We start from the raw sequence: 13,234 nt of genomic DNA on the forward strand, positions 1-13,234 counted from the left end.
AGCTTCCAGGCCGGACTCCACTGAGAGGCCTGTGTGAGTGAGTGCTGTAACTGATCATTATCATTTGCTAACTCCATGTGTTCTTCATCTCCAAAGATCTTTAAACTTTCCGCTTTCTTCTACTGCAGGTGTGAAACACACCTCACATCTGTCCTTCCTCTCCAGTGATGTCAGTTGTCAGTTGAGGTAAGATGGTACCACAGTTATAAGCAATCCTAGCACCACAGTGGCTTAAAACAGTCAAGACTTAGTTTTTGTTCCAGGGTGATGGAGTAGCCATCTATTGCAGCACTGATCGTGACTGTTGCAGGATGAGGAAAATAAGAGCCCAAGGAGTCCAATGTTGACAATCAGATACTCAGTTACACATCGTCGTCTCGACCCAGCCGAACTGAGCAGCCCCATTCATAAGGAAACCAGGCAGTAGAATTCTGTCCCTTGTCTGCATGTGAGGATTCAGAGAAGTTCAACAGTAAAGCTCAAATAAATGGAAGCTGGCAGCACCCAGTGCTTTTGCTCATTGGCTCATTTCTAGTATTTTCATCTAAATATATTCAAGTACTATAATTTATACTTTACTTGTTCCTTCTTTGTATCATCCCACTATTTTTAGTAGATTTTACCTACAAGCCTACTTTCTTTCTTGCTACCCCAGTGTCTATTCTTACTTCTGTTCTCCAATCTATTTATTAGATTTCCCTGCACTCCTGCAGACCTTTCTGTCTGCATCACACAACTTAACCTTTAATTATTTGCCTACTGGGCATTCCACTTGCTTCTGCTTTTTATCAGTTGACTCAGAACAAAAGTTTCTCTCACCAGTTCCCTCTTCCATTCCAAATTGACTCTCCCACCTCATCCCTGATGATGTGACAGTTGTCCCATTATACTTCCCAGTGCTCAGCAAGGGCCTTTTTGTATCTCTTTGATTGACTCTCTAATCTCTTGCTTCTCACAGTGGTGCAGATTCCACACTTGTCCCCATGAATCCCATATGATGTGTGGATCTGATGGCAGAGAAGCGAAGGCATGCAGGAGAGTCAATACAAGGCCATGCCACCACTCTATTCCTTTGACTGTTTTTATCTTTCAATTATTTATCAATGTTCATTTACTATGTGCATAGGCAGGAGCTAACTTCTTTCTTGGACTTTCACTTGTTACCAAGGAAGTAACAAATTAGATGTCTCTACCCTCCTGGATCTTATCATGCTCCAGGTAAGGGGTCCTGTATCCGCAGTGAGAGAAATAAATGTTGGTGTGACTGAATCAAGAGAAAGCATCTGCTGGCATTTGAGAAAAGGGGGTTTTGATGGTATTTAGGGCTGTATTGGAAGATGCCAGAAAAAAGTGGGAGTAGGAATTGCCTAATCATTCAAAAAAATATCTGGGGTTTTACACTATCATTAAATTGGACTTCTTTATGAAGATGAACTAGATGCTTCATGAGTCACCCCATACCTTCATCTTAGACCCTCTTCTATCATATCTGGGTAAAGGACAAACTGAACTTTGGTCAGTTCCTTGTTTCTTCTGGTATCAATCTCATCCTCACTCTTGTGCCTTTGGACTAGGAGTTCCCTTGGGCAGAATAATGTTTTTACCAATCTTTTCATAGCTGACTCTCATGTTCCATTTGTCATGATTAGTGTTAATTACCTACTTGACAGGGTCTGAAATAAATTAGGAGGCAGGCCTTCAGGGGCATAAATGCATTTATCCTATAGGTATGCCTGTCAGGGATTGTGTTGGTTTGGTTAATTGATATGAGGTCCCATCCTCACTGTGGGCAGCCCTATTCCCCAGGCTTTGGTCCAGTATTGTATACAAAGGAAAAGCTAGCTGAATGTTGGCATGTGACATTCCCTGCTTTGCAGACTGCCTCACAACTGCCACCAGGATTTCTCCACCATGATGGACTTTATCCTTGAGCTGTGAAACAAAACCAAACCCAAACCAAACAAAAATGACTTTCACCATTAAGTTGTATTTGTGGGGTATTTTATTACAGCAAGTAATTTTGACACCTTCTAAATGAAGCATCCCCTAAATACGAGCACCTTCTCTACCACAATCTAACTCTTCAGAACAGTCACTGCTTTTGATAAGGCCTATTAGCAGAGAGCATGTTGCTTGTTTGTTTCTTTATTGTCCATTTTCTGTCCCTTTCTCTCTCAGGATGAAAGTTCTTTATAGGGAAGTCTACTTAGTCTAAACACTAAGTCTTTATAGTGTTGTCTATGTTGTGTATAACACCTGGCTCATCGTATGGGCTAAGCAATGCTGCCTTATAGGGCAGAACTGCCATGGAATATACTTCTTCTTTCAGGCACTATTGCCAACCTCATTAGTGAGTTCTTCCTTCTTAATGGCACTTTTACTGTACATGAATATTATTGCCGATGGAATATGAGTAAAAATGTGGAGTGTCACTTCACAGACTACCTTATAAAAATTCCATCTAGGACCATTCTTCCTCATCTTCTTTCTATTAAAGGAATGACTGAGACTCCAGTGACCAAGAAAGACGCAAGCTCATGCTAAGTAGGCATATTTGTCTTGAATTATAAACAAAACTAAGTGTGCGTGCATTCATGTGTACACCTGTGCATGTAAGCGTGTGTGTGTGTGTGTGTGTGTGTGTGTGTGTGTGTGTGTGTGTGTGTGTGTGTGGTTACAGCTCTTAGAATCTAGTGCTTACCTGTTAAGGCATTTCACAATACTTAGCTGAATTAATTAATGATGTCCTCACAAGTGTTCTATAAATAGTATATAGCAAATTCTCTAACACAATCCAGCTCTTCATAACAGTTGTTGCTTTTGAAAACACCTATTACTGAGAGCATATGGCTTGCTCATTTTTTAATTGACTATTTCTCTCTTAGAATACAAACTCTCTAAAGGGTGGAGACATTGGAAAATTGTTTCTATCATCTGACTACATGTACTTTCCTAACTATTCAAGCACCATAAACTATTCTGTCTTCTGAAAAGTCAGTCCCGCTATCCAAATTCTACCTTGATATCTACATGATAGCATTATGAAGTTTAAAGGACATGAGCCTTTTATTCAGAAAAAGCTGAGGTTGAATTCATATTTCGTCTCATGAAAGAACATATAGTTGCACAGATGTGCCTGTCTGAACTATGAATTCGCCTTTTACATAAATGGATAAATATAATACTCAATCCATCCTCCGTTGTGAAAGATTCAATGTGAGGATGAATGTTATATATTTATTTCTGCTTTTCTCAACAAATGCCTGTCTTTAGTGTACATTTGTGAAATTCTTTTGGGTCTTTGTGGTGAAGGTTAGACCAGAATTCATCTCTCCTGAAACTTAAATAACAGCATTCTTTTTCTTAGTAAAATAAAATATTTGTAATCAAAACTATCTAAATAAATGGTATTTATTGTCATAGATGAAGTCATATAACTCACGAGCGCTTCAAAAATGCTTTGGACTAGAGCACAGATTAAGGCCTAGTACTCTAAGAACATTTCAGGACCCGGGTTTCTTGACTAGTCTACTTCACAAACAGTTTATCTTCCAGAAACTGTTATGTATACATGGGCTCCACAACTCTAAAGGTGCAGATATGCCTGATGTTCTGTCTAATTTCTGAGACCACAATTAAGGCTGATGAAGATGTACAATGTCTGCCTATTCCACTTGTTTTATTCATGAACTGGATCACAAAAATATAGCACAGAGCACAGCCAGATCTTTCAGAAATCACCTCCACAGAATGATACTTCATAACCTTACAGGGCTCTAGCTAATACATTAATTTCCAGGATGTATAAGCTTCTGATAATCATTGTTTGTGTTTTTCCTTTCAATCAAAATTCTAGTAAGTGCACACAATAGAAATTGTTGAGGAGCCCTGGACTGGTTAAAGTGTCTTGGCAAATTTCTACATCTTTTCTAATTATAGTAGAATTACTTCTTTTCTTCTTTAACTTTAATGCAGGGCACTCAGATAAATTTTAAGACTAATTGTAATAGCTTCTTTGGCCATAGAGTTTCTTATAATTACTTTCTTTCCTGCCTTTCACCTTGCTCTTTCCCTGTAGAATTGTTTTGTTATTCATCTCAAAAATGTCCTCTCGTTTAAAGACCTTCATTATATGTTTACCTTTCTAAAGTGCCTGCTTTAAATGCTGTGAAGAACCTCCTGTTTCCTATGCTTTCTAAAGGGACGACTACCTAATCAACAATTTATTTCTAGTAATGTATGGTTAGAAGATAGAACAGGATGTGCTGTGTTCGCAAAACAATGTCCCATCTTCTCTAATTTAGGAAGGAATTGTTGGAGATTTTAGCCCCATAGGAAAGAGGAACAAACAATGAACCTGGTGCCTTGAAGGAAATACCCACAGTGCACTAAAGGTCCAAGTTTAGTGTAGCAGTGGTAGAATTCAAAGAACCCATAGAAATTTTGTAGACTATTACCAATATCCTGCATTTTACCTATGGTTACCTATAGACTAAGTATAGATGTAGAACACTGATATAGAAAGAAATTATACAAACAAATCTGTATCTATCAGGTTGAAATTTTAAGATGGGAGGCCGGGAAATTCAATGAGTGAAGAATCACCTTTTTCATGTACCATGCGTAAAAGATGAATGTGGAGTCTAATTCTGAAGAGGAAAAATTTAGGGAGAAATGAAGAAGAGAATAGATTTTGCCAATAGTTGAATTGTTGTGACAATTTTGGGTTTTTGTTTCTTTAAAAAACACGTAACTATTGTAAGAATATTGTTTCATTTTTAATCCCAGGTATGGGATATGGGGCTGCTCCGCATTGTTTGCAGTAGCCGAGTATGGTTTTCCTTGTGTTCTTGTAGTGGTGTGATTTTGCCAGGTGAGGTTTTTTTCTGCAATTGTGAGACATTTGGAATTCTGGGCACTCTTCAGAGGATATATAAGTGCTAGGGTCCTAAGAGGCAGGGCGTGTTGTTGGTTATTACTTGTTCCCTCTTGGCTGTTGTTGTTTCTTGTTTGTCATAGATTTTTAAGTATTCATTCACCAAGAAGAAGAAGGAAGAGGATGAGGAAGAAAGAAGAAAGAATAATAATATAAATATGTTGATGGGTGAAGATCAAACTTTCCCCAAGAAACTTGATGCCTCTCATCAGCTGGATGTAGTCTAATGATAACATTGTCCCCTTTCCCCCTTATCCCTTATCCTCTCCTATCTAATATTAGGAGCTTGAAAGTGTGGAGGAAACAGGGTGGAGAAGGGTGGAAGAAGTGAGAGCCCACAAAGTAGGCACAGACAGTTGAATAATCATGTGTCTTCCAGAGGTTGTTTCCAGAGAGCTTGGCACCATCTCTTGGGGTTGTAGTCTCAGGTTAGAAAATGATGTAAATATTTTACAATATCAAAAAAATTAAAAAAAAAGCATTTACAAAAGGAGAAAATGACATGCTCATCATGTTTTCTTTATGGAGATACAGTGTGAGAATTTGCTACACACGTCTACCACAAGGTTAGAGCTGTTCTCATGGCATTGTCCCTGCCATGATGAGCCCCATCAAGTCCTGAGCACAATGCGCCTTACCTTCCTTTAGCTGCTTCTGTTGGGTACTGTTTGCATAACAACAAGAAAAGTAACTATATATTAGTACTGACTAATATTTGTACTTAGGGTCTTTGAGCTCCTAAAAGTGAGCTACACAATGTGATCTGTGAGGGGCTGTGCTACACTCTGAATACCTGTGAGCTTTTAACTTACATAAAGATCCAGAGAGGATACATGGGAATGGAAGGGACATGTGAGAGGATGGGATAATGGTGGAAATGTGGAACAAATTGTTGGATTAGGTTGAAATTATTGGTTGGCCACATTAAGCAAAGAGTCACACTTCATGTTGATTGCAGTACGGAGAGACAGAAAGGAACCTCACTGTTTACTTGGTGGAAACAGATCAGAAAAATGTTTCACAGTAGGTTAGGAAGGCCATTTTAATCATGAAGTTGAGATTCAAAGACTTCAGAAATGGTAACAATAGAGTACATTTGTCATTTAAGACTGCTCACTCACATTCAGTATAGCACACAGATATTGATTAAAAAATTATGAGAAGACCCCTTGCATCTCAGCATGCTCTCTGGTGGATGCTCCTATATACAGAGCTTACAGTGAGAACTGCTTTGGAAATCTAAATACAATGTGCATATTTGGATTCCATGATGGCAGGGCCAAAGGCTTTTCTCCCCACCAGTATTAGTGTGAACATTGTTACCACAAAAATATGCAAAAGACAGAGATGCTAAGAGAATATCTTACCCATGACCCCCAGTACTGGAAAATTGGTCATAATGTTACTAAAAGCAATACAGATAAAAAGCTAAACAAATTCTTTCTTGATTTGATTGAATAACAGTTGTATAGTAAAACACGAAGGTGGCAGTATTTCCTTAGGGAACACTGGGACTTAAGCTCATTTATAGATTCAGAGCAGCCTGGATTACAGGGAGGTGAGTCCTTCTAAAGAAAGTATTAAGAATATACCCTGGTAATCTTTCTTCAGTCTTTCTCAAAGAGACTGGTAGATATTAAATAAAAATTACACTGAAAATCAAACCTTTCAGAGACTACTGTTTGCTAATTCCTAACACTAATTCTTGATAGTTGAAGATATCATTTTGGTTCACCAGCCAAATAAACACTTCTGGAGGCCTACTAAGCAAGAAGTAGTGGCGACACTGGGCGTATTGTAAGATACTGGATTGTGAGTAATGTGAAATAAATCTGAAAATTCTTAAAAATTCTCATTTTTCTACAGATGGGCTGCCGGTTATACCAGCACCATTTATTGACAATGTTTTCTTTTTTCCATTATATCTTGGGCTTCTTTGTCAAAGATCAAGTGTCCATAAGTATGTGGTTTTATTTCTGGGTCAATTATATTCCATTGATCAACCTGTCTGTCTTTGTACCAATACCATGCGGTTTTTATCACTATTGCTCTGTAGGATAACCTGAGGTCAGGGATGGTGATTCCCCAGAAGTTCCTTAATTGTTAATAATTGTTTTCACTATCCTGAATTTTTTGTTTTTCCATACGCAATTGAGAATTGAACTTTCAATGTTTTTTGAAAAATTGTGTTAGAATTTTAACGGGGATTGCATTTGGTAGGATGGCCATTTTACTGTTATTCTTACTAATACATGACCATGGGAGATCTCTCCATTTTCTGAGGTTTTCTGTTTCTTTCTTGAGAGACTTGAAGTTTTTTCATGTGTTTAGTTAGAGTTATCCAAAGATATTTTATATAATTTGTTTTATCTTATATAAAAATTATTTTACATAATTTGTGAAGGGTGTTGTTTCCCTATTTCTTTTCTCAGCTAGTCTATCATTTGTGTAAAGGAAGGCTACTGATTTGTTTGAGTTAATTTTATATCTGGCCACTTTCCTGAAGTTTCCTGATCTCTCCAAAACTTTTAACATGATGAGGTGTTGTATTTTGCCGAATGATTTTCTCAGTATCTAATGAGATGATCATGCGATTTTTCTTAGAATTTGTTTATACAGTGGATTCTGTTAATAGATTTTTGTATATTGAACCAACCTTGCATCCTTGGGAAGAAGTCTACTTGATTGTGGTGAACGATGGCTTTGATGTGCTCTTGGACTAAGATTGCTAGAATTTTATTGATTATTTTTCATTGATATTCATAAGCAAAATAGGTCTGACGCTATCTTTCTTTGCTGGGTCTTTGTGTGGTTTAGGTATCAGAATAATTGTGGCTTCATAGAATGAATTAGGTAGTGTTCTTTCTTTTTCTATTTTATGGAATATTTTGAGGAGTGTTGGTATTAGCTATTCTTTGAAGTTCTGGTAGAATTCTGCACTAAAGCTTCTGGCACTGGGCTTTATTTTTGTTGGGAGGCTTTTACTGACTTCTTTTATTTCTTTAGGGGATATGTGCCTATTTAGACAGTTTAACTGCTCTTGATTTAACTTTGATTCATGGTGTCTGTCTAGAAAACCATTCACTTCATCTAGATTTTTCAGTTTTGTTGAGTATAGGCTTTTGTAGTAGAATCTGATTTTTTTTTAAATTTCTTCATTTGTTACATCTGCCTTTTCATTTCTTATTTTGGTAATTTGGCTATGCATGGAGCCGAAAAGCTTCTGTAAGGCAACGGATATAGTCAAAAAGCAAGCTGGTACAACCACTCTGGAAATCAGTCTGGAGAATCCTTAGATAATTGGATATAGTACTACTTTAAAAGCCCAAAAGATCAAATTACCCAAGATACAATCCATAGACCACAGGAAGTTCAAGAGGGATGACCAAAGTAAAGATGCTTCAGTCCTTCTTAAAAGGGGGAACAAAAATATTCATAGGAGGAAATATGGAGACCAAGTTTGGAGCAAAAACTGAAGGAGTGACCACTCAGAGCCTGCCCCACCTGGGGATCCAGTCCATATACATACAGCCACCAAACTAGACATTATTGATGAAGCCAAGAAGTGCATTCTGACAGGAGCCTGATATAGCTGTCTCCCAAGAGGCTCAGCCAGAGCATAACAAATACAGAGGCAAATGCTTGCAGCAAACCATTGAACTGAGAACAGGGGCACATTGGAGTAGTTAAAGGATTGAAGGAGCTGAAGGGGCTTGCAACCCCATAAGAACAACAATACCAACCAACCAGCACTCCCAGGACTAAACCACTACCGAAAGAGTACACATGGACAGACCCATGGCTACAACTGCATATGTAGCAGAGAATGGCCTTGTTGGGCATCAATGGGAGGAGAAGCCCTTGGTCCTGCCAAGGCTGGGCCCTCCAGTATAGGGGACTGTCAGGGTGGAGAGGCGGGAAGAGGAGTAGTTGGGCAGGGGGAACACCCTCATAGAAGAAGAGGGAGAGGGGATGGCATAAGGGGCTTATGGACTGGACACTGGGAAACATTTATTTGAAATGTAAATAAAAAAATACCTAAGAAGAAAAAAAATGGCAGCCTACAGATTAGGAAAAAAACTTCTCTAACCCCATATATGATAGAGGCTAATATCCAAAATGTAAAGAACTCAAGAAGCTAACCTCCAAAAAACTCAAACAACCCAATGAAAAAAATGGGCTATAGAACAAAACAGAATTCACAACAGAGGAATCTCTAATGTCTGAGAAGCGTTAAAGAAATGTTCAAAGTCCTTAGAGATCAGGGAAATGCAAATAAAAATGACCTTCATATTCCATCTCACACCAATCAGAATGCCTAAGATTAAAAATTCAGGTGACAGCACATGCTAGCGAGAATGTGGAGAAAGAGAAGCACTTTGACGTTGTTGGTGGGATTGCATACTGGTAGAACCACTCTAGAAATCAATCTGGAGTTTCCTCAGAAAACTGGAAATAGATCTACCTGAAGATCCAGCTATCCCACTCTTGGGTGTATATCCAAAAAAATGCCCAAGCACGCCACAGGGGCATGTGTTCCACTATGTTCATAGCTGTCTTATTTTGATATCCAGAAGCTGGAAACAACCCAGATGTTACACAATGGAAGAATAGATATAGAAATTGTGGTTCATTTACAGAATAGAATATTACTCAAGTACTAAGAATGAAGACGTCATGAGTTTTGCAGGCAAATAGATGGAACTAGAAAATATCATCCTGAGTGAGGTAACTTAGACCCAAAAGGACATGTATGGTATGGTAATCACTAAGGAGTGGATATTAGCCAAAAAAAAAAAAAGTACAGAATACCCAGGACACAATCCACCGAACTCAAAGAAGCTGAAGGGCCCAATTCCACTTGGGAGTGAAAAGGAAGCAGTCATGGGAAGGAGCAAGAGGGAGGGAGGGACCTAAGTGAGAGAGGGGAGGGGAAGAGGAAAGGGAAAGGGGGGACAAGATCAGGTATTGGTCAGGTGGATTAGGAGTGAAGCCCTGAAGGCCAGCAGAATGAATGGAAATATGCAACTTTGGGGGGTGGGAGGTGAGGGAACCCTCTAGAATATACCAGAGACCTGGGAGATGAGAGACTCTAAGGACTCAAAGAAAGAGACCTTAGATGAAATGCCCAACAGCTGGGAGAGGGAACTTGTTGAGTCCACCACAGTAGAAAGACAGGGAATCAAGTGGAGGGAGGGGGTTGCCATCCCACAGCCAACAACTTTGAGCCAGAGCTATTTTTACGTAAAATAACTGAAAGGGCAAAAGTGAAGGAGAGACTGAGGGAAAGGAGGGGCAGTGACCCAGTGACCGGTCCAAATTTGGATCTACTTCAACGGGAGGCTTCAGGGCCTGACACTATTACTGATGCTATGGAGTGCATACAGACAGGACCCTAGCATGGCTGCCCTCTGAAAGGCCCAACAAGAAGCTGATTCAGACAGTTGGAGGTACTTACACCCAACCAATGGAATGAAGGTGAGAACTCTGGTGGTTGAATGAGGAAAAAGCTTGAAGTAGTTGAGGAGGAGGGTGACTCCATAGGAAGACCAACAGTTTCAACTAACCTGGATCTGAAATCTCTCAGACACTGAACCATGAACCAAGCAGCACACACTAGCTGGTCTTTCTCCACCTTCCTTCATACCCCAAGGGTGCCTCTGCTCCCAAGTACTGACAAGACAGGCACATGTCAGATAAGAGCCATACGGTATGGCTGTCATCTAAGAGGCTTTACTTAGTGGCTGACTCACACAGATGCAGAGATCTACATGCAAACATTGGATGGAGCTTGGGGACTCTTATGGAAGTGTTGGCAGAAGAATTGAGAACCCCAAAAGGTGTAGAGCTCCACAGGAAGATGAACAGAATCAACCAACCTTGACCCTTACAGGCTCTCAGAGACTGAACTATCAATGAAAGAACATACACAGGGTGGACCTAGACCTTCCTGAACATATGTAGCATATGAACCAAACGTATAGCTTGGTCTTTAAGGGTCATGGACAACTAGAACAGGGGCTATTCCTAAAGCTGTTTCACATCTGTGGAATCCATTCCCTTAACTTGGCTTTTTTGTTTGGCTTCAGTGGGAGAAGTTTCTAGCCCTACAGAGGGCTAGATGTGCCAGGGTGAGGGGATAACCAGAGAAAGCTTCCACTCTCTCACAGGAGAAGGGGAGGAACTGTGGCAGGGGGGAACTGGGAGAGGGGATAGAGTTCAAGACATAAAGTGAATAAAAATAAAATTAAATTTAAAAAATTCTTAAATATTTAGTGAAGCTTTGTGGGACCCACTATTATGGGACATGTAGAGTCATTTCTTCTAAGGCAAAGGATAAGCTGGTGTTTCTGAGCCATATCGCCTACTAGACCCAGTGCTTCTTGAAGTAAACAGCAGATAGGGATGCTGTTTAGAGACTTTTGTATGTACTTGGTGTAATGTACAGTGCAAGCAATTTTTGGAGCAAATCTCTAACACCCTTGGCACATAACATTTTAAATTTTGTGAGAATTAGCTTTTAGCCTTCAGTAGGCTCCAGTGGAGATGCTTTAACACATGCCGCCAAGTTACCATGTGAGCTCAACTTTCCATCATCAATTGAATGGTATGTCTCCCATCAAGCCATTCACTTAAATATGCACAACAACACTCCATTAAAAATGGAAGGGCTTAGAAAAGAAAAAGAAAAAATATGTAAATGGTTGAAACTCTTATATAATAAATTTATTTAATAAAAAAAGGAGGGCATGATTCCATCTTGCATGTCTGTTCTGCAGAACGGTAGGCAGTTGTTTTCTGTCGGGCTTCTCTTACACCGAAGTGCGTGCCTCCAACTCATGGAAGACTTGATGGACATAGACATGAGCCCTCTTAGGCCTCTGAACTACCTTTTCGGTTGTGAACTAAAGGCTGACAAAGACTGTCCCTTTAAAGTGGATAATGATGAAAATGAGCACCAGTTATCATTAAGAATGGTCAGTTTAGGAGCAGGGGCAAAAGATGAGTTATACACAGTAGAGGCAGAAGCAATGAACTATGAAGGCAGCCCAATTAAAGTGACACTGGCAACTTTGAAAATGTCTGTACAACTAACAGTTTCCCTTGGGGGCTTCGAAATTACACTACCTTTGCTCTTAAGGTTGAAGTGTGGTTCAGGGCCTGTGCACATTAGTGGACAGCACCTAGTAGCTGGAGAGGAAGATGCAGAGTTAGATGAATATGAGGAAGATGTAAAACTGTTAGGCATGTCTGGAAAGAGATCTGCTCCTGGAGGTGATAACAAGGTCCCACAGAGAAAAGTAAAACTTGATGAAGATGATGATGAGGATGATGAAGATGATGAGGACAATGAAGAAGATGATGATTTTGATGAAGAGGAAACTGAAGAAAAGGTTACAGTGAAGAAATCTGTACAAGATACCCCAGACAAAAATGCACAAAACTCAAACCAAAATGGAAAAGACTTAAAACCATCAATACCAAGATCAAAGGGTCAACAGTCCTTCAAAAAACAGGAAAAAACTCCCAAAACACCAAAAGGACCTAGGTCTGTAGAAGACATTAGGGCAAAAGTGCAAGCAAGTATACAAAAAAGGGGTTCTCTTCCCAAAGTAGAAGCCAAGTTCATTAATTATGTGAAGAATTACTTCCGGGTGACTGACCAGGAGGCTATTCAAGACCAGTGGAGAAAGTCTCTTTAAGAAAATGGTTTAAACAGTTTGAAATATTCTCTCTTACTTCATTTCTGTAATAGTTGATATCTGGCTGTCCTTTTTATAATACAAAGTGAGAACTTTCCCTACTGTGTTTCATAAATGTTGTCCAGGTTTAATTGCCAAGAATGTGCTTAGTTTTCAAGGATGAAACTCCACCCTTTACTTGGTTTTAAGTATGTATGGAATGTTATGATAGGACATAGTAATAGCAGTGCTCAGATGTGGAAATGGTAGGGAGAAAAAATATACATGTGAAATAAACTCAGTATTTTAATAAAGTAAAAAAAATGGAAGGGCATCATAGGAAACTTGGCAATGGAAACAAAGGTGAGTAAAGCAGGAGTAAACTAAAGGTACCCACATGCCATGATCTTCATTCCTGCCACTCTGCCTTCGAAATTTCTCCTTACCACTGTGGTCATGGAGAATTCCCTACAGTAAGCTGACTGAAGAAAAGAATATAAAGATCAATATATAGATGATCCTGCAACCTCCAGACAGTGGATGCTCTCTAGCCTTCTTCTGGAGCACTTATGCAGTGCTATGAAGGGAACTATTACATTTGGAAGAACTTTGAGCA

At 39.4% G+C, this 13,234-nt stretch overlaps 2 protein-coding genes across 3 annotated transcripts in view; one reads left to right on the forward strand and one right to left on the reverse strand.

Annotated features, from left to right (window-relative positions):
* Tmeff2 (transmembrane protein with EGF like and two follistatin like domains 2) overlaps positions 1-13,234 on the reverse strand; it is a 267,840-nt gene that overhangs the window by 96,131 nt on the left and 158,475 nt on the right. The window lies entirely within an intron of this gene.
* On the forward strand, positions 11,689-12,639 carry LOC116899381 (nucleophosmin-like). The gene has a single exon (XM_032901098.1). The coding sequence runs from the start codon at positions 11,701-11,703 to the stop codon at positions 12,637-12,639; it is 939 nt and encodes a 312-aa protein (XP_032756989.1). The 5' UTR covers positions 11,689-11,700.

This window comes from Rattus rattus, chromosome 4, assembly GCF_011064425.1.
Source record: "Rattus rattus isolate New Zealand chromosome 4, Rrattus_CSIRO_v1, whole genome shotgun sequence".
Classification (NCBI taxonomy): Eukaryota; Metazoa; Chordata; class Mammalia; order Rodentia; family Muridae; genus Rattus; species Rattus rattus.